This window comes from Aphelocoma coerulescens, chromosome 5 (assembly GCF_041296385.1).
Source record: "Aphelocoma coerulescens isolate FSJ_1873_10779 chromosome 5, UR_Acoe_1.0, whole genome shotgun sequence".
In the NCBI taxonomy this organism is placed as follows: domain Eukaryota; kingdom Metazoa; phylum Chordata; class Aves; order Passeriformes; family Corvidae; genus Aphelocoma; species Aphelocoma coerulescens.
In genome coordinates, this window is record NC_091019.1 from 27620257 (window position 1) to 27647870 (window position 27614).

Genomic DNA, 27614 nt, shown 5'->3' on the forward strand with positions numbered 1-27614 from the left:
TTACAACAATTTTCTTAAAGTAATGAACTCTTTCCTTCAACAGACCTTCAAAAAGCTTTTTTCAGATGTATCTTTAACAAATATCACTTAGTAAGTACCAGTGTTGTGACAGTCACTGATGCTTAAACTTACAACCTTTAAAATGTGGACATACTCATATTAGAAGTGGACACTGCATACACAAATAAAACAAGGGCATTTTTGGAACATCACAATGAAGATATGATAACCAAAATAGAGATAAATTAGTAACTTAGGTTCCACTTTGAAAACTGCCAGGAAGACTACTCACGAATTCCAGTATTTGCAGAGAACACTTAAAGTCATCATTTTGAAAATCAACTTCCACAAACAAGCAGATAAAGAAACCTGTTCAGCCATAAGGAAGTTTTAAGGCAAGTTTATGTTCTTGGTCACATTTGTGTAAGTTTTTTGGAAATAACACAAGCGTTAAAATAAAAAGGTTGCAATTTTGCAATCTTAAAAACTAAGACACAGGCTCCTCCTAGTGGTAAAAATGCAGGAATTATTCTTTCTCTGTTAAAAAACTTCTAGCACTACTTATAGTTACCAATTAGTCTCAGTTAGCCTTCCATTTGGTTCTGGAAGGTTTAGAGGCCTCTAAGTTCTTAACTGTTGCCAAGGAACTGTTACCTAAATATCAAAATGAGTGGGACATAACTAAAAACATTTGGAAAACACTGTAACTATTTTTTTCCTCCAGAATAAAGTTTATCTACCTCTTAGTGCTTTGGAATGATGGAGTGGAAAGGATGGAAGACTGTATTCCAAAAGACTTATGCTTTTGTACCAATTTGAAATCCAACTTGCATTTGCATTTGTTATCCAGAGAGCAGCACTCAGCATTTAGTGGTGGAAACCCTGCACAGCATACCTTGGGCTCAGATGAATATGCTACACCCCCAATATCAAGTATGAGAAAGATTTTATATACTTTAAAAATGTCTTCAATTTTGAAGCCAAGTCAGTTGCTCTCACCTAAAGAGTAGAAGCCCAGTGTCAGTGCAGTTGCTGAGCTTGTCACTAATGCATCCCAGCCATGGAACAGCAAGCACTATATTTAGCCACACTTGTTCTTCAAAACAAATTCCATCAAAAGGGACAGAGGGCCATTTTTATTATCAGGTCCTTTAAAAGTCTTATTCTGCAATGAAGTTTCTCATCAGCCTAAAGCAGATAGCAGCTTATGTAACTTAAAAAGGAGCTGTACATAGTAAATGATGTTGTGTATTTAAGAATCTTCCCCCTATAATTTTAAGTTGTTTGATTATGTTAATAGGCCTGCTAACATAATTACACTTCAAATTGTCTATCTGAGTGGGACACAGCACTGCATAAATGGAACCTGTATTGTAGACCAAAGTCCTTTCAGTCTTAACTGTACTTGAAATACAGTAGTATGCAGAAAACTGCAACTGCTAAAAATTCAGATATTGCTATAAGAAAATTTATGGTCTCAGAAGACTAAAGAAATAAAAATAATTCAAACCAGGCTAATTTCATTATTTGCCAATTTCAGTTTTGCTTTTATGCCACAAAAAGATGAAAAATCCTTTACATACCACTTCTACTTGCAAGCATGCAAAAAAATTTTCCATATTTCAGATGTGTCTGTTCTCCCTTATTCATGCTTTTTGAACCCTTTTGTTTTAAAGACAAATGATACAGATGTTGTGTTAGAAGGAAAAAAAAAACAAATTATTTAAAACTGCTTATGTCGAAAGAAATTTAGATTGTGGATTTAGAGTCTTCTCTTTTCCCCTATTTCATGTACGTGCATGATGTATTCTGTATGTAATTACATTTGGTTTAGAATAACAAATAATAGAAAAGCACAGGAGGATGAAAACTAGTTGCTGGTTGAATGACATTTTATTTTCACTTTCAGAGAGCTGTACAGTTTCTATAAATAGATGTGATACTGTAATATTTACATCATCCTCACCCATACTAGTATATTCCATTTAAAATGGTAAATACCCTGACCAAGCCAAAACAGGGTTACTCCTGGGTGCATTTAGTCAGAATTACTATGTCAAAACATACAATACATCAGTTTGTATCAGAGCAATTTCTCCTGGTATTTTACATGTAACATTATTTTCTCTAGACAGTCTCACCTTCCAGCATCCTAAGAGCTTTCCAGACAAGTGCACTACAGTTCAAGAATGAAAATAGGATGCAAAAAAACCCATTCATATCCAGCCTATTTAAAATAAGGAATGTGATGGATAGTTTTAACTATGTGAGTTTCATTATACATGAACACAATATTTTCAGGATCCCTTCATATACAGGTACAAATTGAAAAAAAAATAAAAAGCAATAGCTTAAAAAATTTGGAGACGGCAAAATCCTCTGGGCTTCTGAACATGTTCTGCAGATTTCTGTACTGTGCTTCTGCCAATAATGTTTCCAAGTTTTACACTGCCTTATTCATTTTCTAATCCCTGTGATTCACTGCTGTAGGGAGTGCTTATTTGCATCTGTTAACTACTGCTGGGGTAGCTACAAACACTACCTAAACTCCCATTTGAAAATCCACACAACCCATGAAGTGTTGAGGTTTTTCACACTATACTACCTTCAAAGTTTCTCTCTCCACTTCTTTTCCCACTTGGGAAGCAGTCATCTCCACAGAAGGACCAATTAAATAACAAAACTTCAACTGTCACATGATACTTTTAGACTATGACAGGTAAATTGTTCATCTCTACCAAAAGAGACTGTAGAACTATGTGACAAGAACTCCGTGTTGGTAATTAAAAATAAACAACACAGAAGGAAAACAACAAAAACACAACATTGAAACAACATACAGGACCAGACTGCTTCCACTGTGCACATACCAGAGAATCTGAAAGCAGAAGCCTGCAGTTGTAAAGTGATTAAATTGTAACAAGTATCACTAGAACAGAAAACAACCGAACTCAAGCTGGAAGTCAACAAAAAGGAATTCCAAAGAAATGTCCAGAATAAGTCACAACTGGATGCAGATGCTCAAAACCGTCTGATTAAAAGCTCATATTAAAACTCCATTAAGGATGAATTCAGAAGGAGACTGAACAGGGAAAGCTTAGGTTTTTCTATGGGGAAAGACTTGCAGGGTCATACATAAATAGTCAAGTTCTCATAAAAGACAGAAAGTGAGCTCCAGTAACTGCAGTAAAACTGGGAGTACTGCAAATCAGTGTGCCAAAGGGTAGATATCTCCAAATATCATGATCAACTGGAAACTGGTCGAGGTGGTTTGCTTTTGTTTTCTGCCTCTTTTCCACGAACTGCAGCCACATAAGAGAAGAGACACAGCACGGAGTAGCAGATCTCATGAGCCTACAAGAATTTAGAAAAAGAGATACTGAAATTCAGATTAAGTGTTTTACAAAATCCACTGTACATTTTATTTTCCTGCATGTCTTCCTTCATGGGACAACTACTCTGGCTACAGACGAAATCAGGAAAATGTGTCCCCTACCACCTTCTGAGATGGATAGAGAAGAAGAGCCATATGACAAACTAAAAAATTCCTTTGGGATAAAAGCATTAGTTGCTTAACAGTATGATTTAATAATTTTTAAGAATAGAATTTTTCTATGCTAAGCTAGGAAGTCGGCCAGCTGGCTTTAGAAGAACCATTCTGCATATGTGCTTTTGGTCTGTCATATGAAATTACAAGACATTTTCTGGTAGGGGTTGAATGAGCTAACTAAAGAGAGGGTTTCACATAGCACTACCAAGTTTTACAATTATTTAACTGATTACTGTGCTATTATTTAACCAAAAATCCTCTTTTACCATGTGACTGGCAGCACAATTCAGTGAAGGTAAGACTTAGACTTAATATAATCATTCTACTACCAGCTATTCTGATGATGTTAAAAATTCTTGTCCTGTAAACTAACATTTAAAATTTTTGTAAAACATGTTTTGCTGTATTATAGTACAAGCTAAAACACTTCCATAAAATACTTTTTTTTCCATTAAACTGGCTTTTCTTACTAACAGATACAGCTATTTGCTTCTTAAACTACATATATTCTAAAGCATTTAGTTCTAAAACATTTCCAGCTTCTTCAAATAATTCTGCTCTCTCTTCTCTTGAAGGACTGAGTTTCCATGAAATCACCAAGTGTGCACACTGCGCTTCAGACATAAACTGAAGAAATTTCAGTTCTGATGATAATCATTGGTTTCTATTTCTTCCTCGTAAATGCACATGAGCTTGATCATGTATGAAAGTGCTAAGTATCATTATCAGCTGCTGCTGTTCACAAAAATGTTATAAAAACAGAACATTAAACCACAGCAAGAACCCATCTATACAGCAAGAATCAGTTCTCTCACAGCTCATTGCTCATGAGGGAATGGGAATTTTTCGTAAACCGTTAACGATCATTCCTAGGAAGTAGTCTCCCTTTCCATCGGTTCTATGGATTAAGGATTGTGTTCCACACTGTCTTCAAATTAACAGTTTCACCAGTTCTTACTGTGTTCAAGTTCAATGCCAAACTGGCTACCTTGCATCTTTATCTGTCTTAAAAAAGGAGACAGTGCTTTCTGCACTACAGGGGAGTTCCTCTAATTTCATAGCTACAACAATCACTGAGTTTTGTTGTCTCCCCCTAATGAAAACATCATGAAGAGCAGCTGGTGTTTCACTGCAAATCCTGCAGTGTCAATGTAATTCTTTTCTCCACATGAAATTTTAAAGATACATCCTCTAGAGAACCACCAGAAGCATCACAGTTGACTCACCATTGGCGTCTTGTACTTGTGGCTCACCACTTCTTTAGTTTCAGGAACTAAAACCGGACGGGCAAGAGACAAAACAAAAAGTTCAAAAAACGAGAGGCAAATGGGAAAGAAATAGCACAACGTTCCCATGGGAAAGGGAAGGGATGCAGACAGACAGCAGGTGCAGGTACAGGGCACCTCACTATCCCTCACTTCTACATACTTTTACTTCTTTTCATTTACATTATATATATCCTTGGAAGATACTGGTAATGTCATAATAAATTACTGAAGCTGGCAAAAATTTTCACTGCCTCTGTTTGGCACAGCAGATATTTGATGTTTCTTAGAGACTCTGGCTTTTCTCATATTCCTGCTAGACAGTAAAAATAATGAAAAAATACGCCTAATGACAAAATATGCCTAATGTCTACTACAATAAAACATAACCCAAAAATTCCAGAGGAATTTGTCACTATATGAGTCCCAAAGATTTTACCCTTGAGATGTTTGAATCCTTCTCTGCTGAATAACAGATCTCAAAAGAACTGTTGGACACTGTATAGTAAGCTAGTGAAATCCAGGGGGGAAAAAAAAAGGAGCTGAGGGAGAAAATTTTCTTAATTGGAAGACTGTTTTCCAGCTCTATTTTAAGTTTCTCAAGATATTCTTTCTCCTGTATAGGATGTGTGTAATGGTATTTACTTGACATACTCACTGAAAACATTAATAGTTTTTGAATGAGTTGCCTTAAAATAAAATGCTGAGTTCAGTGACACATATTCCTAAAATATCAGGCTGACTGGTTTATGAAAATCTTTATATAAAAAGAGGATTAGGGCACTGATGAAAAAAATCTCTTATCCAGAAAATCTGACCTTGTTCCCTTGCACTGCCTCAAACTGATAGAAAGAAAACTGGCATATAGCTAAAGGAAATTTGTCTTTTGTTCTCATTGTGGAATGCATAAAAAAGCAAACTGTAACCATCCCATTTGTGTGCAGTGCATCTGAGCTGTGCCGTTGGCCCGTACTTGGTCTGCAAATGTTGTGAACAGATACCATGGGAAATCACCAGAAGAAAACAAAGACCACACTAGAACATACAACTGGCAAATTTAAAATGTTAAGATCAGGGGAATACCATGACCAGCTCTGAATACTTCCATTCTGGAAGAGCTGGAATTTGCCATGAAATTTCTGTGTCACAACAAAAGAATTTAGAAGAAGCAGTACAGAAATTATGCAAAACCAAATCATTCCAAGTTCATAGAGGTAGGATAAATGTTTTATTACACATAGTACTAGTGACAAGAAAAGAAACAGAGGCAGATGAGTTCAGTATGAAGAACCAGGAAAAGTCCACAACAAAACCTATCCATGCAGATGTCATCTTTTCAACTATGATATGACACAGCTAAACGCTGGAGAGGGAGACGGATCACACTCTTAAGGGGCCAAGAGTAGGCAGTGCAGACTGGGTTTGAGAAAGTTCTCAAAATGTAAACCAGTACCTACTAATTCTTGTATGTCATGGTATTGTCATTCTTGAAAAAAATTACTGAGAAGTACAGAATCTGATGGTAAAAAGTAATGTAATATTTTTGTTTTATTTTTCAACTCTCACTGTCCTTGCAGCTGGCAGTTGCATTAAGGGCGGAGAAACAAGGGAAGTGCACACCCAGGCTGCACTGCCCCAGTGATACCAGAGACTAAAGCTGGGGAGATAAGGAGGTGCACATCCAAGCTACCTTACCCGTTGGCACCAGATGTTCCAAATTAACTCCATGTCACCAGGGGATAAAGGTGGGGGAGTGAGGCTGGTGCACAGCCAAATAGGGTAGGACTTTTACAGCTGTGTAAGTCTCACTGCCCACTGGATAACATACAACTGTTCATATACTCTTCAAAAAGCAGGAAGGGAAAGCTGTAAGGACCTTGTGCCATGAGGGAAGGAGAGAAGGGAAGCTGTAAAGTCCTGTATCATAACTGAGAATAGGAAGAGAGGGAACAGGAGAGCAGCTAGGCAAGAAGGTACTGTCTCTCCACTTCACAGTAAGTTGCCTCGTCTTTACTTAAAGTACTCCTTCACAGTCCTTCAAATGCAGAAAATTCTCCTGAGAGGACTGAGTTAGGAAGATTAAGAAGAGTGGGTTTGCATTTACACACACAGAAGTCAAAGCACTACCACTGCAGAATACAAAGAAAAAAGAAGAAAGGAAGAAAGAAATTGCCCTCCCACCAAAAAAAAAAAAAAAAAAGAAAAAGAAAAAAAAGCCAAAAAAACTCCACCCCCCACCACAACAAGAAAAAAAACCCAAAGAAAAGACCCAAGCCTTCAAAGATTCAAGCCTCAAACTGAGATATTAGCACTTTTCTTCTAACATTAAAAGTTACTCCTGATGCTCTTGAACTGAGTGGACAAAGGGAGTAAATTATCAAGCACCATCCTGCAGCTTTTGAACCTGTAAATGAAAATATGGTGCTACCACAAAACGAGTTTAGGGGACATCACTTTACCTGCTGGAGAATGAAGGTTTTCATAGCAGCGGTGGTGAAGGGGCCACAAGAAAGTAAAGCACATGTACACAGCAGTAACTCAAATTCCAGAGGGAAGAACCTTACATTTCCTCATTTACTTAAATTTATACTTTCATTCGTGGGACACAATTCCTGAACTTCTGCTAGCATCCTGCTCTGAAACCACAACTCCGACTGTGATGCTGCCATCTAAACCCAGCATTAACACAAACAAGCATTTTCCTGCTGTGCTATTATTAATTTGGAGCACTCATGCTTGGTAAAAGCAAAACCTTGCATTGAAGTATTTTCCATCAGACTGGAGGATGCACACTTACCAGACACTACCTTTCTAAGAGCATCTACAACTTCAATATGCTCCTACTATAATAAATCTGATGGCAAGGTTCACAACGTTTAACATGGCTAAATAACTTAATTCTTAAGAAGTCCAAGCAAGTTTTTGCTGAATGCCTTTAGTCTACTACTACCAAACATGTTAATTTATCTTGAACAGGACAGATTGGCAGATCTTCTCACCTTTACAATTCAAAAAAACAGCTCTGAGCTAGACTCTAATCTCTGCATAAAAAGAAAAGTTAGCTCATCCTCCTGCAACATCCTCCTTTCTTTTTTCTTTCTCTGTATTAGCTGGATGGGCAAATTGTCAATCTCATTTGGTACGTCTAAACTGGTTCTTGTCTGTGACCTCTATTTTATGAGAGAGGATATTTTTAACTCAAGTGGTTTAATTTCTCAGTTTTTGCTTATAGATTTCAACTCCCAGTTTATTTTTAATTACTTCTTAAAATTACCCTTTTATAAGTTCCATATGACAATTCTAGCTTTTGTAATAGGCCCTTGATTACAAAGTATTTTGTAAAAAAAAAAGAAGTACTTTTTCTTACATTTATTACAGACATCACTTAGGGGCTAAATGCTGTGTTACAGAGTGACCAATACAACTTAACTAGAAATAACCAAATCAAACACTGTCTTTCTTCTTATGCAATATAAACAAACTATTAAAAGAAGTACTTTGCATGAAAACTTAAAAAAATGATCCAAAATTAATTTCTGATCCAAGTAATTTCTTCTCAGTTAAAGATTTCAGAAGCTGAAGCCATTCTTTAAGCTGATTTTATGACTTCTGAATTCTCATCTTTGTAAACCCATCAATAATCTTTTACTGACTTAAGAAATTTCTGTAAGTAGTAAAATAAATCACGCCCATCAGCGTGAAAACATGGTATCAAAGGAACATAAATTGAACAGAACTTACGAACACCTAAACTATTAGAAAATTTTCATGGTTTAAATATACATATCTGATCATTTGAACCACAAACAACATTTTCAAAAAATTGGGAAAAAATTGCTCACACATTCAAATCTGAAACACCTGTGAGATTTATGGTAGACAACAAGAAAACTGCAACAGTCAGAAGGGTTTTATCACTTAGAACTTTGTGTCACCCAAAGGAGACAATACATTGTCATGGACAAAGACATTAATTTCAGAAATCTCATATTAATAGTCTTCTATAATTTACAGAAGAATCCCTCAGCCAGAACATTCTATTCACAGTACCAAAGAACAATGACAGTCTTGGTAATGGGAGCTGCTGAATCAGATTTTGCTTAATGGCCAAAGTATGGATGCTGATGATATACTATGGCATGTTGTCAATTTTAGCTTCCTTTTATATGTTTCATATAAACACTCCTAAGATCTAAACAAATATCTCAAAGATGGCTGGAAGAATAACTCTGGGTTTCAAGAGAAGTTATGTGGATCACCCTTGCAGAGAGCTGCATCTGAAGTCACTCATTTTTTTCAGACCCTAGTTAAGAATATTGTGACTGACATTAACACTGAAGAGGAACCTGAATTTTGCCCAGACTCCGGTGTAGGCAGATATGCAACAGCAGTAACTGACCAAAATAGCATAAACTCTCTGTTCTCCTTAACCTTTACTTTTCCACTCATGCTCTTAAACAAAAATCACAGGATAAATAAAGTACAACCTGACAAAACAGCCTCTGCTCCATTCAACAAAATTTAAAATACACCTAGAGCAAAAAGAAAGTTTTGCAATTAACAGTAATTCTTTGTAATGAAAGCATGGTGTGTTGATAAAGATCAACTTTAAAACCAACCTAAAAAAATGTGGTTTCTCAGATGAAAAAGGAACATACCAAAGAAAATTTATACACACATCCATGTCTGGTTTTTGTTTGTTTCAGAAGACTCGGGAAATTTTCTCTGTCTGATAACAAAAAGCACCTAGGTAACAAATCTTAACATGATAAAAATTAATGTGCAAATTTTTATGTAAAGTCACCCATCTCTCAGGCAACTTCTTATATGCAATCTACATTCTCTCCCATCTTCGAAATTGCAGTGCAACTCTGAATCTGAAGACTGGAAATTTGAGTTACTGCCATGTGAGTACAGACCTAATATCAAAATAATGTAATTACCAAATTCCTCCAGGACAAAGACTCCTCGCACAGTATTGCACTTTTTAATGTGATTCAGCTCTATGAAAACCTACAAAAACAGGAGGAAAAGTAACAAAAAATTAGTTTGGGGTTTTTTTTTTAAACCAAAAATCAAAATTAAACAAAAACATCATCACAACAGATACAACCTGAAGTTTTATAGCATACACTACCAGTTCATTTACAGTTTAATATATAAATAAAGGGTGAAATAAATATTCAGAAGACAAACTTGCCACAATGCTAGAAATCAACAAAAAACTTAAAAGTGCTAAGAAGCGAAGACAGCAGAAGATGAAGTACCTTCCGCTCCTTGCAGGAGGAGAAAGCATGGAAGAGAAACGAAGGAGTTAGTAACTCTGACATATCCAACATTGCTACCCCTTCAGGCACTCAAATGAGTTATTGCAAAAAGAATACCAACACACCTGAAATACAGCAAAAGAGGGGGACGAGAATAAAGCTGGCTCCCAAATTTGGCACTGTTTGTAGCCTCTGATCCATCCCAGGTAGTTTCTGCCCCTCCATGCATCCTCCTCCAGCACAGAGGGCAGGTAAGGGGCACTATACTTCCCACCCTGATACTGATCCTCCTAACCTATCCAGTAGTCAAACTGAATCCAATGAGGAACCACTAACCTTTCTTCTCCCTGACAGTTCTGCCATGTAAGACTTTACTAGAGTTTATCACATACAATCTTCAGAGTTACTCTTGGAACCATCTCCTTTTAACAGCCAGTACCAGTTTTCTGCTTTAAGCAGGATAGGAGAGTTTGAACTCTTCTCTATGGTTTGCTCACTTCACATATGGCTCTGCCAGTTGAGCAAGTCATTTAGAAAACAAACCTGCCTTAAACTCATGTTTTACATACGTGAACCCCAAAAGACAAAAAGCAGTTGAACTACATGATGAGGTTTTTCAGTCCAGAATGTAGATGCCAAGATTTCATGAATGAATAAGTTCTCTTTGCATAACGAGTTTGTTTAATATCCAATCTGTATGAAGATACAAAACAGCTCCTTCTTATGTGCACATCTCCAGAAGGGTCAAAGTCAGTACACAGACATAAGAAGCTGTAGCAAGTGCTATAAGGAATCTAATCCATATTCCAGTTTCTAGTAGACTTGCTTTTCAAGGCAAGAGAAATACAAAGAGTAACATTGCCCTACTATTCAGAGAGTCTATGTCAAACACCTTAGAGAGGTCCTCCTTGTAAAACTGTTACAAAAATTACAATAGTGTGGTTTGATACTTTGAGTGCCTACACATTTATGACACCATGATCTCAGGACCTTTTTTTAAAATGGTACTGGAGAAATTTCACTGTCTCAGAAAGAAGGGAAAGGAAAACTCTGCAACTCCTCTCGAATGCCATGTTAGCAACAACAACGTAGTCATGCATTATATGCTACGCATGAAAGACAAAGGATGTCAACATTAGAAATTGTTGTGGGGTTTTTTTTAAGAGACTTATCTGTATCAAGAGAGATCAGTAAACACACCATACATCTGAGGTAAGACGTTGATTTTCAAGTCAAAGGAATTTTATTATTTTTACTGGCAGAGAACTAACCAACAGACCTGAGATATCTTTGTTCAACATAAAAAAACAAAACTTCCACTTACTTAACCAAAGATCTTGCTTTCTGCTTATATTCAAGCACTCAAGGGAAAAGAGACTTAATTCCATCTTTTTTTTTGTTTGCCTGTTCTCATTCATGTTCTATATCAGTTTACTTGGTCAAAAACCTTTTATTTTTTGAGGTATACTTGCAGAATAAACAAGTCAATAACAGAATACTTTCTGTACTGCACTTGGTTCTGTTTTTCTGCAATCTTTTCTGTGAAAAGTTTTTGCTAGTAGTCTGAAGTACAAAAATTTAGAAACTCAGCAGAAAGGCTCACTAGCCGTTTTATTTGGGAAGAGTCAAACTGCCTAAGAGAACTGACTGCCCCAGGTACTCAAGATCTGAGTTAATGTTATGGAGTGCTGCATTTCCACAAGAGCTATGAGCAAGATGAGAATTTATCAAGTTTGTCACAATTACAATCCATTTTCAGAAGATACGAGTTAAAGGGCAACTTCTTGCTCTATTGTTTAAGGGACAGAGATGCTCTCCTCTCACTCCATCAGAAAACACGCATAAAGGAAACAGCAGTTACTTACCCTAGGGAAACTGTAGTTCCTCAAGACAGAGCATTCAGTGTGGATCCTACTGTAGATGGGCATGTGCCTTATGCATCTTATTAAGCTTCCATCTATTTTTGACACAGATGAATTCATAACAGGCACAGGCTACTGAGTCCCAATATTACAACAGAGTTTGTAGATGTGAACTCAGAATTATCTGCCAATACCACAGGTACACTTGATTCCTCCCTATCCTAAAGAACATCCTCTGACCTGCTAGGCACAGACAGACTTCAACAATTTTTATTCTTCAACTTATATTTGCTGCAGCGTGGTGAGACAATTTGTGAATACTAAAGACAACTCTTGCACGTCAGTAAAAGGTTGTCCCACCATCCGAGACACTTCCTAAGGAATTCACAAGATGGTAAGAAAGTACACACACTGCAAATCAAGAGCCTTCAAAAACAGTTTCCTAACAGCAAGCTTCACGCTGAAGCAGTATGTCCAGTCTTCTCAGGTAGGTGCCATTTATACTTTTCTTTTAAAAAGTGGAAACCCCTCTTCCTATGTTCTATATGAATTCTGTGATGTCCAATCAAGCAGAGCAACAGCAATCCCTTATACTAGTAAGCCACAATACTGAAAAGAATACTTGAAAAGATAGCCAAGAACAGGGCCTTTACGTTAAGTAAGGAGAGGAAGACAAAGCCTGTGCCTGATGAGATCCTGTAGGTTTTTGTTGGTCAGTACCCCCACCCAAACTCAACAGAAAGAGAAAATGCCATTTTCAACATGGAAAAATAGCTGCAGGATCCTGGTTTTAATGATGCTTATATACATATTCTGAAATCAGCTGCCTTAGGGAGCAATTCACACAACGTATATGAGAATTGGAAAGAAAAAACCATCCAGAATAGCAGATCTTTTATTAAGAAAACAGACTGGTTGATGAGTGTCAGAACAAGAATGCCAACATCCTTAGCTCCAAAGATTATGAAACTGGAGGGGATTTTTTTTTTTTGCATGGTGCAACTAGTAGGAGTCCTTTATGTAACTGCTTCTTGTCCATTCTACAGAAACCCTCAAATGACACACTTTTGGAATCTGTCTAGACACTGCTTTGAGAAGGAAAACATGGATATATATCTTAGATCCCCTAAATGGTACTGAATGTCCCAGTCAGCTGGCAACATAATCTAGCAGACCAAGAATTAAATATATTGAATAAATGCAGTGTATTTTCCAGAACTGTACTTGTTTCAATATCCATCTTAAGTAATGGCAACTCATCTGACTACAGCTTAATTGGAAAGGTGATGAAGAGAAGGAATAATCCTTCAGGTATACATCCTGGCAAACGTCCTGGGTCTGACCTGCACAGACTCTTTTCCAGAAAAAAGATAGGAATCTTCATGACAGACAACAAATTAGAACACCTTTCTCTCTAAGGAAGGATATGACAAAGCTGGTATTCTGTGAGTGCTGGTAGTAGCTCAGTATCCGCTGTACACCAGACAGTCCCATAGTAACAATCTATACAAGGTTTCCCTAAAGTTTCTTTCTGAATGTCATTCCAGTCTTTCAGGAAAAAAACCAAAAAAGGCTTGAATCTGGGGGTTTTTTTTGGACAGATACATGTGTGCTCACTGTGCTTAACACTGAGTGTCTCTGTCTTGTGAAGATGCCTGCTGCACTTCAGAGACCATGCTGCTGATGATGTGGCTATCTTTTTATACATCTATTCTCACTGCAAATGTGAATGTGTTTGCCTTTTCATTTATGAAATGGAGTCATCTCCATAGAGACGAGCAGTTTGAGCAGAACTTTTTCAACTTCTGGGAGAAGTAGCAAACAGAACATTCCTATTGTGTGTCCTTACCTTAGGACAAAGTAATTTCTATTATATCCATCTATAAGGATATCAAACAGTTGCTTTGAGATCAGGGTTTAATTTTCAAAGGCTTTAGACCTGCCATTTTCAGGAACTATGAAAACTCATTCTGTACAACCAGTAACTTCCTCTTACAGATCTTTGTATTTCAGCACACCCAATGAAAAGATAAAATCTGTAACTGAGTCAAGTAGAGTGTTCCATCACAGAGTAGGTCTGAAATTCTACAGCAGGACAGACATAGCCCAGGTTCTGCCCTGGTAATAGACAGCAAGAAAACTGAGGGAGGTTCACAACTCTCCACTCCTTACACTGGCACATATGAACTCAAAGTGGCACATGGTGCTGCTGTGACCTTGGGAGAAGCATTAAAGATTCTGAGCATGTGTGTTTGAGATGCACGTGCACTTCCAGTGGGATCTACACTGATGTATCCTCAAAGAAAAACAAAGCTTGTGTGGGGAGAAAAGTCTAGTCAGGAGGAAAGGAAAAAACACTCCACAGAGAACTGACAGAAGCTTTTCTTTCTTTCTCTCTCTCTCACACACACACACAGACACACTCTCCCTTCTCCCCTAAAAATTGATTCTACTGTCTAGCATAGCATGCATTTAATATATGCAAAACAAAAAAACATAAAGCAAAATAAAAAACAAGGATCAAAGGAAGCAACAGAAACAACATCCAGAGAAAGGAAGAAATGACAATTCTACTTGTGTTTCCTCTATGCCCACAATATCTGCTATTTGGAAGGAAAAAGGAATCGGTATTTTTTTCTTATTTTTGTGAAATACATCAAGAGCCAGTTTCCTATTCTATTTTCATGCAAATTTCTACCGATAATTTCTAAAATTTTAAAATAATATAGATTCAATATAATGCAGAAGGTTGCCTTCAGTACCTGCAATATTCAAACACTGTATCTTTAAGGCTGACCACTTATGCAATGAGGATTTCCTCACGGTGTGATGCATTATAGCAGCTTAGATTATTATTGATCACTTTTTCTGTCCCTTAATACAGGCTAACATTCCTTTTGTACTTAGACAATTCAGACCACAAGAAACAAGAAGCTGAAAGATGTATCAACATCTTTCTTTAAAAGATTATAGTTTTCTTGAGGATATTTAATTTCAATGTGTTTTTACATATACATATATTGATACATGCTTGTGTACTTGAGTGTAAATATATGTAAGTTTTATTACCCACATCAAGCTATCCCTTGTCCTTACTGATACTCTGGGAAGAGGAAACACCTACACAGGCGTGCTGCAAAAAGCTTCATGCTCAGTCTTCTCATAGATTTCCCTCATACCTGACTGTGCATAAATTTCAGGTTAATTCCTTCCAGTGTGACCTGAAGAAGACCTCCTTCACCAGTTTTCATATCCTGCACAGGAAACTCACCACCCAACTCAGGGCCTGTGATGTTAATAAAGAAAAACAAAAACAAAACAAAAACAACAAACCAAAATAAAAATCCAGAGAGAGAGAGAGAGTGCAGAAAGCAGTCAGCCAAGTCATGGTATGTGGAAGGGAAATATAAAATAGTAAAAACTTAATTCCTATTGATGTGCATATCAAAAGGACACTACTAGGAACAGTAGTGAGCATTTCAGTGAGTTCACTCACTAATGACAGCTTTCTGAGTACCACTAGAATTTTAAGTAGTGCAATAAATTTCATTCTGGTAACATGAAGGAACATCAATGTCAGTTCATCCTGTATTGACTATACTTCATACTGGGGTATTGTTTGCTTTAAATGCCACATTTCATTTCTGCATAGTAAGATGCTGCAATCACATAATACCATAGAGAGCATAGTCTTAAGTACAGATACATAAGCAGCACAAAGGAGGCTTGTATCATGCAATGTAGCTCACAAATACAAGCCTCCTTTGTGCTGCTTATGTATCTGTACTTAAGACTAAAAAAAAAGTCACCATGATTAAAATAATAATTTAACAGAGGATATTAATAGGTGAACAATCAAGGCATTTTCATCTAGTTTCTTTTGCATTATCCAGTTCAGCTGAAAACTGCTTACTTAAAATGATTTTTGAAAAATCATCATTTTTTGCAGAACCACTGAGTTCTGGGGAATGGCTTTTAACAAAATTCAAACACTTTTCAAACACATTTTTAATACTACATTGTTGCCCAATTCTTAAAATACCTTCCAAATATACTCTTCCCTTCTCTTCCCTCAGTGAAAGTTCAGTATTTCCTCCCCATTCTCAAATTAAACTGGACTAAACCAGTAGGAGGAATTAAACTGGTAGGAGGGAGAAAATTGTAGCTCTTCTAAAACACCAACAGCTAACATTAACTGATGCCAGTTATATGTATAAAATGTAGATCACTCAGATACAGTATTAAGACACACCTAAAACAGGCCTGTACCTCAAAACATAGTCCCCAGATTCCTACCACCCCCTTGAAAAAAAAAGAAATAGTTGCAACAAAAATCAAACTTGAAAACACAAAACCACAGTGATGTTACCCTGAACCTGCAAACAAGACTCCAGCAAAGGAGAAAAAAACACCTTATGAAGATATAAAATAAGCCGCCTTCATGTTTGTTACTCAAGTACATAGAGCCCCTGCTCCTCTCTGGGGAGTAAGAAAAATGGAAAATTGCCTTCCCAAGAACTCAGTCTTCCAAATTTGCAAATCCACTTTTCTGGGGCTTTTTGACTCAACAGAGAAAAGAAAGAAAAAATTGCCAAGAAAAAATTTACCAGTGTAATCATACTATCCTGTCCCACATGATGATGCAAAACTAATGTATGTCCACACTAGAGAAGTAATACTGATATAAAGACATTCCTTTAGCTGCAGCTTTTGACCTGCACCAGTATGAGGCACTTCAATATTCAAGTTTCTGCAAAAAAATCTGCAGAAGGCTGCAGATTCATCATTGCAGATTCAGTAACACAAACCAATCATATTTATTAACCTCCATTCTCAACACAAAGTGGACAACATAGTTCTGTGTCTCAATCAGGAATATTAGCCATGGTTAGCCAACCATAAAGAGAAAGTGAAGCTGATGTTTCAAAATCTTTTTTAGTTATCGTTTCACTGGCAGCTAATCCTCCTTAAATGTAACTCTTCTTTATACAGGGTGTGTTGGTTGTATCTGTATTGACAGTGAGGTAAAGAGGACCAGCTAAAGACAACAGCCTGCTGCTTGCACATGGATACACAAAGTTACCCCAAGATTTCCAAGTAAAAGGAGATTATGTTCAAAGGACTTATTAATAAAAAAAATTTGCTGATTGCAGATTAAACAACAAATGTTCCCAACATGCAAAATCTTGTACCTGGTTTAATGCTTTGCTGCCTTGCTGCTGCTCGCTCCATACTGTCTTTTACACAGTAGTACAGTTCCCGACACTAACAGATATAAGAAGAGTAATACAATGTTATTTCTCCAAATTACTAAGGGAGGGAAAAGAACAGCAAGATTCTAAGATTCTACAAAAAGGACAAGCCCCATGTGGTGCACAATGACCAAAAGCCTATTCAAGTTCAAGCACACCCAATTACTAGTTGGTACTTGTATTTGTTTTACAAGTTGATAGAGAAACTATCTAATAGCATTTCACCACACAAGCTAGTGAAGAGTTCATGCCTTGGCACATTCTAACCAAGCCTATGCAGTTTCTTACTGTAGAAAAGGCACCAAAACAATCCCTCCCTTTTTTTCAACTCCCAGCAATCAATATTGCTAGTCATGCACATAATACCTATCTTTTCATTATTCATATCAATTTCCTTATGGCATATTCTTCTCTTCATCTTCCTTCAACTCTGAGATTAAGCCATAATCTTAGAGCTACATTTAAGAAAATTTTCTATCCATAGCCCAAGATACAGACACAAAGAAGGCCGAGCTACTCTATACTAGAAAGGAACAAATCTGATGAATGGACTGACTCAAAAGAGTTGAGATCAATGGCTCAACATCCAAGTGGAAACCAGTGACAAGTGGCATTCCTTGGGTGTCAGTACTGGGTCTCATGCTGTTTAACACCTTTGTCGGTGACATGGACAGCAGGACTAATGGAAGGTGTCCCTGCCTATGGCAGTGGGAGTTTGAAAGTAGGTGATCTTAAAGGTCCCTTCCAACCCAAGCCATTCTGTGATTCTAAGATCAAAAATTATACAATAAACTCCTAGGGCATAATTTTATTTAGGTTTTCCCCACTAATCTACTGTAATATTTTTAGTATCTTCACAAGCCTGCAACCTCGCACAATATTTAGTAATACTGATGCTTTCCTCCTTCTAACAAAAAAGCTACATGTAATTTCTTAAATTACTTTCTGGTGTATGGCTGTGTTCAAGTTAAATGACACGGCACAATGCCAGCTTCAGATGTCAGTGCTGCTAAACAGCCATTGCAGTTCAGTAACCAGAGCTGGAAAGAGAGTGCTATTTTTTGATTAAACATGGACTATGACACACAAAGGATTTGTTTTTTTTCTGTGCAGTTATCCCTGCAGTATTATGTGTATTAAACAAGATACATACCTTCTTTGTGTAGAACTTGTTCAATTGTGTCTCCTGACCATTCCTGCGCCAGAGGCACAGCACTTTTGTTTTGGGACAGTAAGTCATGTTGATGAGTTTCTCATACCACCAACGTTCATACACAGTTCCAATGTTGCTTCTCAGCACAATACAATCATCACATACCTGGGAGCACAAAATATTACATAAGATTTGTAATGTTATTCCTCTTATTTCTTCTGCTGCTAGTTGCATTAGTATTACACTTGTCCCTACCTCCATGAAAAAGATGTCTCCTGTTGTGTCTGTCCCAGCATGTACTACAAAAGTCTGCTTCTTTATGTGGCGGCTGCCACTGGGTCTCACAGGGAGTTCCCGTCCGTTCTAGAAAAATCCCACATGCAGTCATTAATGAACTTTGAAAAAAAAATCCATTCAGTGACACTAGAAGCATTCTCAACAAATGAAAGAAAGAAGAATTTTTAACAGTATTTAATGAGCTGACTGGAAAGAATTTTGGACAAAGCCTTAAGCAAGATACTCTAATATTAAAGTTTAGTTTTCACAAGTGTGACTATGAAAGTTACCACAGCATACAACAACATTCACATGGTACCATATTCAGTATGGGATAGTGAGGTGTCGGAATTCTGGTATCATTGCAGTAAACTGGTCTGATTTTTCCCAATTAATGATAATTTTGTGTCTTTTCTGTGCAGAAAAGTAAGCTCCAAATGTAGAAATGCTTGGAAAAATTCCTTTAAAAGAGCCTAACTTATGTCCACCCTGGTGATGGTTGTGTTAAAAGCTAGCTAGATTTATTAACTGAAGCTTTAGCCTACATTCTTATTGATCATTACAGGACATCAGGTTTATTCTGTATGAACACTGGAAACAGTTTTGTACAGAAACTGATTGCTGCAGGTCTTATAGTGGCCTGGAAACTAAAAGAAAATTAAACACTTCTTGCAGTCATAGTAATCATAAAGGTTCCTGCCAACAAGTTATTAAGAAAACATTAGGGTTGCACAGAACTGTGGTACCTAAATGTACTGCAGCTCTGACTGACAACTGTGTAACATTACAATATTATAAACAGGTCATACAATCACAGTCTTTATTCTATACTTGTGGAGAGTAGCATTTAATAATTCAATTAATTATTTTTAATATTTTTAAATTAGTGTTGCAGAGAATATACGTAAGATTTTTCAGGCAATTTATTTCCTCCATTGTAGACCCCACAGGTATACCACTCATCACTCTTTTACTTACCAGATTGGAAAGTTTGTCTAGAATATCATTTATTTGCTGGCTGTGCACCAATCCAATATGTGATTTTCCCATTAGACGACGCACCTTTTTCCTAATATCATTCTTGTTCACCTAGAAAGCAGATAAACAGACAGTTACATACCCTTCTCTATTCACAGGAGGCAACTCCAATCTCCCAAACATATCTTGGTTTCCATTGCTAAGAAGCAAACCAACTTATCTCCAGTTCAGTCATGCTAGGGCCTCTTTAACTCAGCAGTACAGGAACAAGTTGCACATATCCCACTTTTTCCAGCTACTGTGCAAGTGATGCTGTGCACAACAGATTTCCTGCCTACCCATGGCCACAAGCTGCAGTTCCATTACCCACCACTTCCAACTACTGACATGAAAAGCCTCAGTTCTCCATGTTGCCACTTCTGCGTCTCATTGGCCAGACCAGCTTCTCCACCTTTTCTTCTGCAAAGACTTAATTAACACAACTGTGGAGCCCTCATCATAACATGGTATCTTTCAGAATTCTCATTCTTTCCCCATGTGTTTCCTGGTCACTATGCTGTGGGTCTAAAAAACGCTCCCACACAGTCTCCAAACAGCAAAAGGTTCCCCCTGAAGATGAGCTGCAGGGAAGCTCAGAAACAAAATATTTCTGCCTCAGTTGTCATCTCAAAAGGCTACTATGAATGCCAGCCATTGTTACTAAAGGCTTCAAGACAGTACACTCATGTTTGAGTGCTGATTTCAAGCTGGATCAGACACTGTTTTTTAACACATTGGCATTATGACCTTAATGTTGTGGAGTACACAAAACAAACTCAACCTGCTTTCTTCCTTCAGCAACAGTTCTTTCTGCTTGAAAAAAAGCTTTTTTTTTTTCAATATATTTTAAAATTAAAACCTACTAGGCTCTGCTATCCAAAACAGAAAAATACATTAAAATACCAAGGTATTGGGTTTGAAGGATTATGCTTCCCTTGATAGCTTAAATAAATTCATCTCTCTAGTAATAGAAAGGCTTCCAACTTTGCAGTTTCTACTAGAAACTGTCATTATCCACTGTTCTGAGTTCCATAAACTGAGATGCATGGTTTCAAGACAACACCAACAAAATAAACTGCTTAAATCTGAGCAGGAATCTATTAAAAAGAATGAGAAGTCACCTTTATCATAAGCATAAAAGCAATCATATTATGCAGCAGTGTAGCCAACAAGCGATCTTCATCATCCTCCAAACGCTTTCGATCATGTTCTCCCAGGGAAAGATACCTGTAAGAAGAGCTGTATCTGAAGCAGACTCACAGGCATTCTTCATCCACTTCACTAAAGCACTGGCAGAGGACACAGCACTGTTTGTAAAGTGTACGGCAAATAAAACCTCTAAAAACACTAAGTCAAATGGGCATTTTCCAGTAAAACACTGTGATCAGTAATTAAACATTTCCCTTAATTATTAACTAGTTGAAGCAAATAACATCTGCTCAGTGGGAAATTTGTTAGTGGTCTTCTGGGCTTATCCATCTCCTGTTCTCTGCAGTCGCAGCTCCGTGACAATTACAACTGTCAGGAGAGGAACACATAACTCAGCACAAGAACTATCCAGAATTAGAGCTTAAACACAGCTGCAAGGCAGGAGAAAGCTGATGAAGGAAGTGCAGCAGGCACTCTCTTTTTCCAGTTAAGTAGGCATTTTGTGGAAAAACAGCTTTGAAAACAGGCACCCCCAAACTAGTTCTTATTTTGGCTACCAGATCTCATGTTCCATGATAGCATGGATGGAGGCAGTACAGCTGCAGGTGGTAGACAAGAGCACAGAATGATCAGCTATTAACAGAGCTGGGGAGAGGAAGAGGAAGTCAGTCAAGATTGACATCTTAGATGCAGTTGAGCCTTAGACAACCATGCAGATATTTCTAGAGAGTGGTTTCCTCCTGGGTTTTTTGTTTGTTTTAACTACAAGCTCTGAAAACACCTTAAAGATACTCTGCATTTTGAGAAGGCTCAAAATGCCATTTCTGGAAACATTTAATTCTTTCACTTTATGTCAACAAAATATTATTCCAGAATACAGTCATCTTGCCACAAAAATCTCTTGCTTTACTACTGATCTAGTCTATTCCATCTGTTCATACTGTGATTATGCTTTAATTACCCATTTCTCTGGAAATATCTCACCACAAGAGTTAAAAAATATATATGTTGTAACTAAAGATAAGTATTTCAGTATCAGGAACTACTGGCCAGCAGGGAGAGAAGAGGGTCACTTTGGAATAGTCAGGTATAGTAACAAAGTTTACAAAGTGACAATAGCACGTTAAGCAGAATTAAAATAACTAATTTTTTCTAGTATTTTTACTATTTCAGCCCCAGGTGAAACAATGAAGAGGAAAAAGGTCTACTCAAGAATTTACCTGTCAATCATCTCCTGAGGTCCTTGGTCCATCCCCATTCCTTCTCTCTCTAACATCACAGCATCCAAAAAAGCATCTTCCCAGAACTGCATCTGGTCCCACAAAGTTGAACGCTCTTTGCCTATGCAATTTATACAAAATTTGAGCATTTATTCTATTTACTCCAGTCAGATAATACTTTACAATTAATTCCTCTTCATTCCCACTCCTTGAAAACACCATAAGCCAACACACAATCTAACTGTATTAAAAAATAAAAAAAAAGGTTACTTGTAAACCACAAGCAAGATCACAACTGAAGAAAAGTGTAAAAGAAAAATCTCTCATTCTAACTAATGGCATAATATTTTTAAACCCTTACAGCAAAGTACCTCTCATCTCTATTCTTTAAGGAGTGTATCTGCTTCCATAAACTGTTAACACTGCCTGAAAGAGACAGGAACATCTCACACAGACACAGATCACAGCAAACACACAGAGAAGTGGAAAAATAAGATTATTACTCAGAGAGAAGGTTTCCATTGCAGCATCCTCTAACTGGTCCCAGACAGATCCTTTATCCCTACCTGCACCATCCCAAGCAGGTAGGAACGATAAATGGGAAGGATGAAAAACACAGGAAGAGAGAGCTTTCGATTAACAGCAAGTCCAGACAAAATACAAAAAAGTCAATGTACTCCTAATTCTGAGTTCAGCCCTCTGTTCAGTGACTTAAGCTGAATGATCTTTTTTTCAAGATCAATGATGTATTTTAGATTTCCATACATAGCTAATTTCCTTCTCCCATTCTTCGCACTGTTTAAAGTATTCATACTCAAGAAGAGCAGGAGACTTGGACAGACCTCATTTTATGCAAACTACACCACTCACACCAATCTCCTCTTACTCTTATTCAAACTCCCCAGCAAAACCCTGGCTTTACTCTGAATGGTCTGATGTGCCTTCCAATTCTACCAGCATGGACAACAGTTAGAGGTTAAAAACAGTGTCAGGTAAAGTGAAAATTCCAGTCTGTCCCAGACATGATTTCATCTGAACGTTAGCCTAAAAGATTTCTTCACAAAAAGAAAGTAGCTTACCCAAAAGTCCTTCATATAGATAGACACGTTGGTTCCCATCCTCTGGACCTCTCCCTGGAGTACTCCCTTTGCTATCCTTCACACTCTGCTTCAGGTTGTGAGACTTGGCCTGAAAATAATACAAGAAGTATTGACAATTTAACTCTGCACCCTGCAGGGTTCTCTCTCACACTGTTGGGTTTAACAGACGCAGTTTGCAAGCTGTACTTCAAAAAAGCTTCTCCCACAAATGTTCACAAACGATTGTTTTGTTCAAAGAGCTGGGTAATACACTTAAATGTCCAGAGTCAGACAAAGAAAAATCAAAGAGAGACAAATAGAGAAATCAAAACACAGAGGAGGCGCAGTGCTTCCCTGAAGGAAAACTGAGGCAAAACAAAAAATGCAAGCCCCAGACGAAAGGAAAGAACTGTTAAACCTTTTCTGTCCTCCCGTATAATTCATGCTCATGTATTCAAAAAGGTATGACACTAAGCAAAAGATTACATATCATCTTGCCTGAAGAGACAGAGTTGGGATTACCAGCCAGCAGGAACTGTGACAACAAAGCTGGCCAATTTATTTCTCTACCCCCAGGTAAACTATGGTGAGATGCTTGAATTCATTGCACATCATATACACCCATCATCTTTGCTCTAAATCTCTTGCAAGGGTTCTTAGAATTCTATTTTGTTTCTGTTTAGTTCTATTCTATCTAGTTTAGTAGAAAAATGCAGAAAAGTAAAAGTTAAAAAAAAAGTCTGACTCTTCAGTAACTGAGAGGACATCCTCTTGCAACCAAGTAAGCAGACATGGTTAAATCGCTTTCACACTTTTTGTAGAAATCTGCCACGAAACACAATGGTTTTGTTTGTTTCTTAACATTAGAAGTAGAAGCCCTGTAAAGGCTTTTACAATCTTATCAGGATTATAAAATAATGAACACAGTGAGACCAATCTCAAGGCACTGCAAGTTGTTTTCTTATTCCGCTGAGAGTGTGATTTAGCCAAATCAAGTGTATCATTATTTTCTTGGTGAGATGTATGTTAGAGGTTACTCACAATAATCAAGGACTTTACAAAATGAAGTGTTCACAAATCATTTGGATTTTACTACATACAGATCTTCCAACTAGGCAAATATATTTACAAGTTATGATTACACTTCAAATAGGACTATATTCTAAAAAAATAATAATAGTAATATTCTAAAGAAACAGAACAGCTGCTAAAACTAAAATGGATCACTCCTTTCCTCTATGAAACAACTGCTCCTAAGAAACAGGGAATTTTCCTTTTAGTTAAGGATGAACAATGCCCATCAATGTTGTGTTGCCTCTGGAAGGTAATTAAATGTCCATCCGGTTGAGAGAAATAACTGAAATAATATCAAATATTACTAGAGTCTCTAAGGTGGTGCAAGACGTGAATCTACTACTTTCGAAAAACCATTTATTGCACAGGAAATGAAGAAAGGTTTGTGGATCCAGACAAAATTACATCATTGACATTTTAATATATAAGTCATTGCTGATTAACCCTTAGAACTGAATCAGAGATCCTCTTCCATACATGCACACACATTGAAATATTACTGCACAAGATTTATTAAAAAATAAAGGGAAGTCTGCAATGCTCTTACAAAGATAGAGCTAGTAGCAGAGTTTGTCTCAATTTCACTGTCTGACACAGTGCCTCTGGATCCTGCTAAATTGCCACCATTTTCCACACTTGGGCCATCCCCAGCATTGCTACTCAAGTCACTGTCTGCTCCCAACGTCTCTCCAGAACTGTTACTAACCTGTGGAGAAAAATAAAGCAATTACCTTCAACAGACAAAGACACTGGGTAGAAAAGTTGTAAAATGTTTCTTAAGGCACAAAACAAGCAGTACAACTGAAGGCCACATTTGCCTTTTCTTCGTCATTATCTTTTCATGAAATCCTACTCTGCAGTAAGACATTAAGAGACACTCAAAAAGCCCTTCAGAAAACTCACAGAACTGCTTCAGCTGAAATGTATCTGCTAAGATCATCTATAGGCAGGCCCCCTGCTCAAGCAGGGCCAGCTAGAGTATGCTCCTGAAGACCATGTCTTGTTAGGTTCTTTTAATTTCCACAAATGGAGAACTCAACCTCTCTGAGCACACTGCTCCAGTGTTCGACCACTCTCAATATAAGAAAGTGTTTTCTTGTGTTCTTGTGTTCTGATGGAATTTCCTGTGCTTTAATTTTTGTGTTGACTGCCTCGTGTCTGCCAATGGGTACTACTGAGAAGAGCCTGGCTCCCTTGCCTCCATTCACTCCCATCAGACGTTTACACTCATTGATTAGATGCCCCCTGAGTCTTCTCCAGATTGAAGAGTCACAGCTCTCTCAGCCTCTCTTCTTATGAAAGTTGCTCCCTTTAATCATCTTTGTGTCCCTGAGCTGGACTCACTCCAGGAAGTCCTTATCCTCCTTGTACTAGGGGATCCAGAACTAGACCTAATACTCTATTGCAGCCTCACCAGTAAAGCAGAAGGATCACCCCCGTTGACCTGCAGACAAGGCTCTTCCTAATATAGCCCAGAATACCACTGGCCTTTTCTGCCATGAGGGTGCACTATTGGCTCACAGTCAGGTTCTTGTCCACCAGGATCACAGAGTCCTTCCCAACATAGTTGTATTCCAGCCACTGGCCCCCAGTATGTACTGGTGCTTGGAGTTATTCCCCCTCATAAGTAGCACTTGGTATTTTCCCCTGGCTGAACTACACAGATTCCTCTCTGCCCAGTTCTCCAGCCTGTTGAGGCCCTCTGAACGGGGGCACAACCATCTGGTGTGCCAGTCATTCCTCCCAGTTTTGTGTCATTTGCAAACTTGCCATCATCCAGATCATGAGTGAAGATGCTGAACAGTATTGACCCCAATACTGACCCCAAGGGTACACCACTGGCAACGTGTCTCTAGCCAGACTCAGTGCCACCTCTCACAATCCTCTGGGCCCTGTCGTTCAGCCAGCTTTCAGTCCACCCACTGTCTATCTAACCCTCACTTTGTCAGTTCATCTATGATAGAGGAGACAATGTCAAAAGCTTTATCAAAGCTGAGATACACAACATGTGCTGTTCTCCCCTCATCCACCAAGCCAGTCATCTCATTGTGCAAGGCTATCAGGTTGGTTAAGCATGCCTGCTCCTTTATAAATCCATTATGACTAGTCCCAGCCAACTTCTTGTCCTTCATGTGTTTGGAAATGTTTCCAGGAAGGCTTTCTCCATCACCTTTCCCAAGGACGGAGGTGAGTTTGGCCAGCCTGTAGTTCTCTAGACCTTTATTCTTGAAGGTAAGAGTAGTATTTCCTGTCTTCCAGTCTTGAGGACATTCAACATGACTGTTCAGAGACAGCCAAGAGTGGCATTGCAGTGGCATCAGCCAGTTGTCTCAGCACTTGTAGCTGCAACACCTCAGAAACCACAATTACTTTGTTGAAGTGCTCCCTGATCTGGTCATCCTCCACCAAGGGCAAATCTTTCTCATTCCACTCTTCCTCTGCTCTCAGAGGCCTGGGCTTCCTGAAGGCCTGTTTTAATGGTAAAAACCTGAGGCACAGAATGCCCCAAGTGCCTCAGTCTTTTCCATCCATCACCAGTACCCCTGCCCAGTTCAGCAGCAGGCCTACATTTTCCCTAGTCCTTCCTCTTGTTGCTTACGTACTTTTTCTTGTTTCCATTCACATTCTTTGCTAGATTCAACTCCAGGTTCCTATTGGCTTTCCTAATCCTGTCCCTGCAAGGGGAGGCAAAAAATGCATACTCCTCCTGTGTCACCTGTCCCTGCTTCAACCTCTTGTATACTTCTTTTTTATGTCAGAGTTCAGTAGAAGTTCTTTGCTCATCCATGCAGGCCTCCTGCTGCCTTTGCTTGATTTCTTACTTGTTGGGATAGACCTTTTTTGAGCTTGGAAGAGGACATATTTGAATATCAACCAGCTCTTCTATACCCCTCTTCTATCTGTGGCAGTGTCTCAGAGAACATAATTTTTTATTCTTTAGAGAAAGACAATCATAGTATTACTCTTGTTAAAGGCTGATAAAAGATCATGGAAAGCCAGATATTCACAGGCATGCAGCAGTATAGAGAGAAGAAAAACAAACAACAACAACAAAAGAAAAGTTCCTTAGGTTTTTATCCCTGGAATATGCAATATCATATAATCTGGTAGGGAAAGGTTCATTCTTTTTTGTTAAATGCATTCCTGCTACATTTTCCCTCTAGGCCGTACAGTTGATCGAAAGAAAGCAAGCAGATATATTTTGATATAATTCAAGTGTTTTAAGGTAATACATCAGAGAATTTATTCTTATTTTTAATGCCGCAAACAATCTGCCTTTTTTGCTCTCAGGTTACCTTTTTAAACTCCTATTTTTTACAGATGGTTTATACACAACTAAGACACATTTATAGAATTGTTGCAATCCACCAGTTCCATAAATACACCAATATGTAGGAATAGGTAATAGCAACCAGCACCATGTATGAAGGCTGCAATCTGCTAATAAAG

The 27614-nt window shown here is 37.9% G+C and overlaps 1 protein-coding gene across 20 annotated transcripts in view; it reads right to left on the minus strand.

The window, feature by feature from the left end:
• Positions 1 to 1874: 1874 nt before the first annotated feature.
• Positions 1875 to 27614, minus strand: part of MADD (MAP kinase activating death domain) — a 72288-nt gene continuing 46548 nt past the window's right edge. For 14 of the 20 annotated variants that reach the window (XM_069017264.1, XM_069017263.1, XM_069017262.1 and 11 more), the window contains 13 exons: positions 24712 to 24870; positions 23091 to 23199; positions 22515 to 22577; positions 22012 to 22132; positions 20764 to 20869; positions 19604 to 19714; positions 18605 to 18712; positions 18350 to 18514; positions 17137 to 17209; positions 15124 to 15230; positions 9759 to 9828; positions 4777 to 4823; positions 1875 to 3354 (listed from right to left, as the gene is read on the minus strand). In XM_069017264.1, the coding sequence (XP_068873365.1) occupies positions 3247 to 3354; positions 4777 to 4823; positions 9759 to 9828; positions 15124 to 15230; positions 17137 to 17209; positions 18350 to 18514; positions 18605 to 18712; positions 19604 to 19714; positions 20764 to 20869; positions 22012 to 22132; positions 22515 to 22577; positions 23091 to 23199; positions 24712 to 24870 (1347 nt within the window). In that variant the 3' untranslated portion in view covers positions 1875 to 3246. The remainder of the gene's footprint in view (positions 3355 to 4776; positions 4824 to 9758; positions 9829 to 15123; positions 15231 to 17136; positions 17210 to 18349; positions 18515 to 18604; positions 18713 to 19603; positions 19715 to 20763; positions 20870 to 22011; positions 22133 to 22514; positions 22578 to 23090; positions 23200 to 24711; positions 24871 to 27614) is intronic. The other 6 variants (XM_069017266.1, XM_069017265.1, XM_069017267.1 and 3 more) reach the window with 1 other exon arrangement.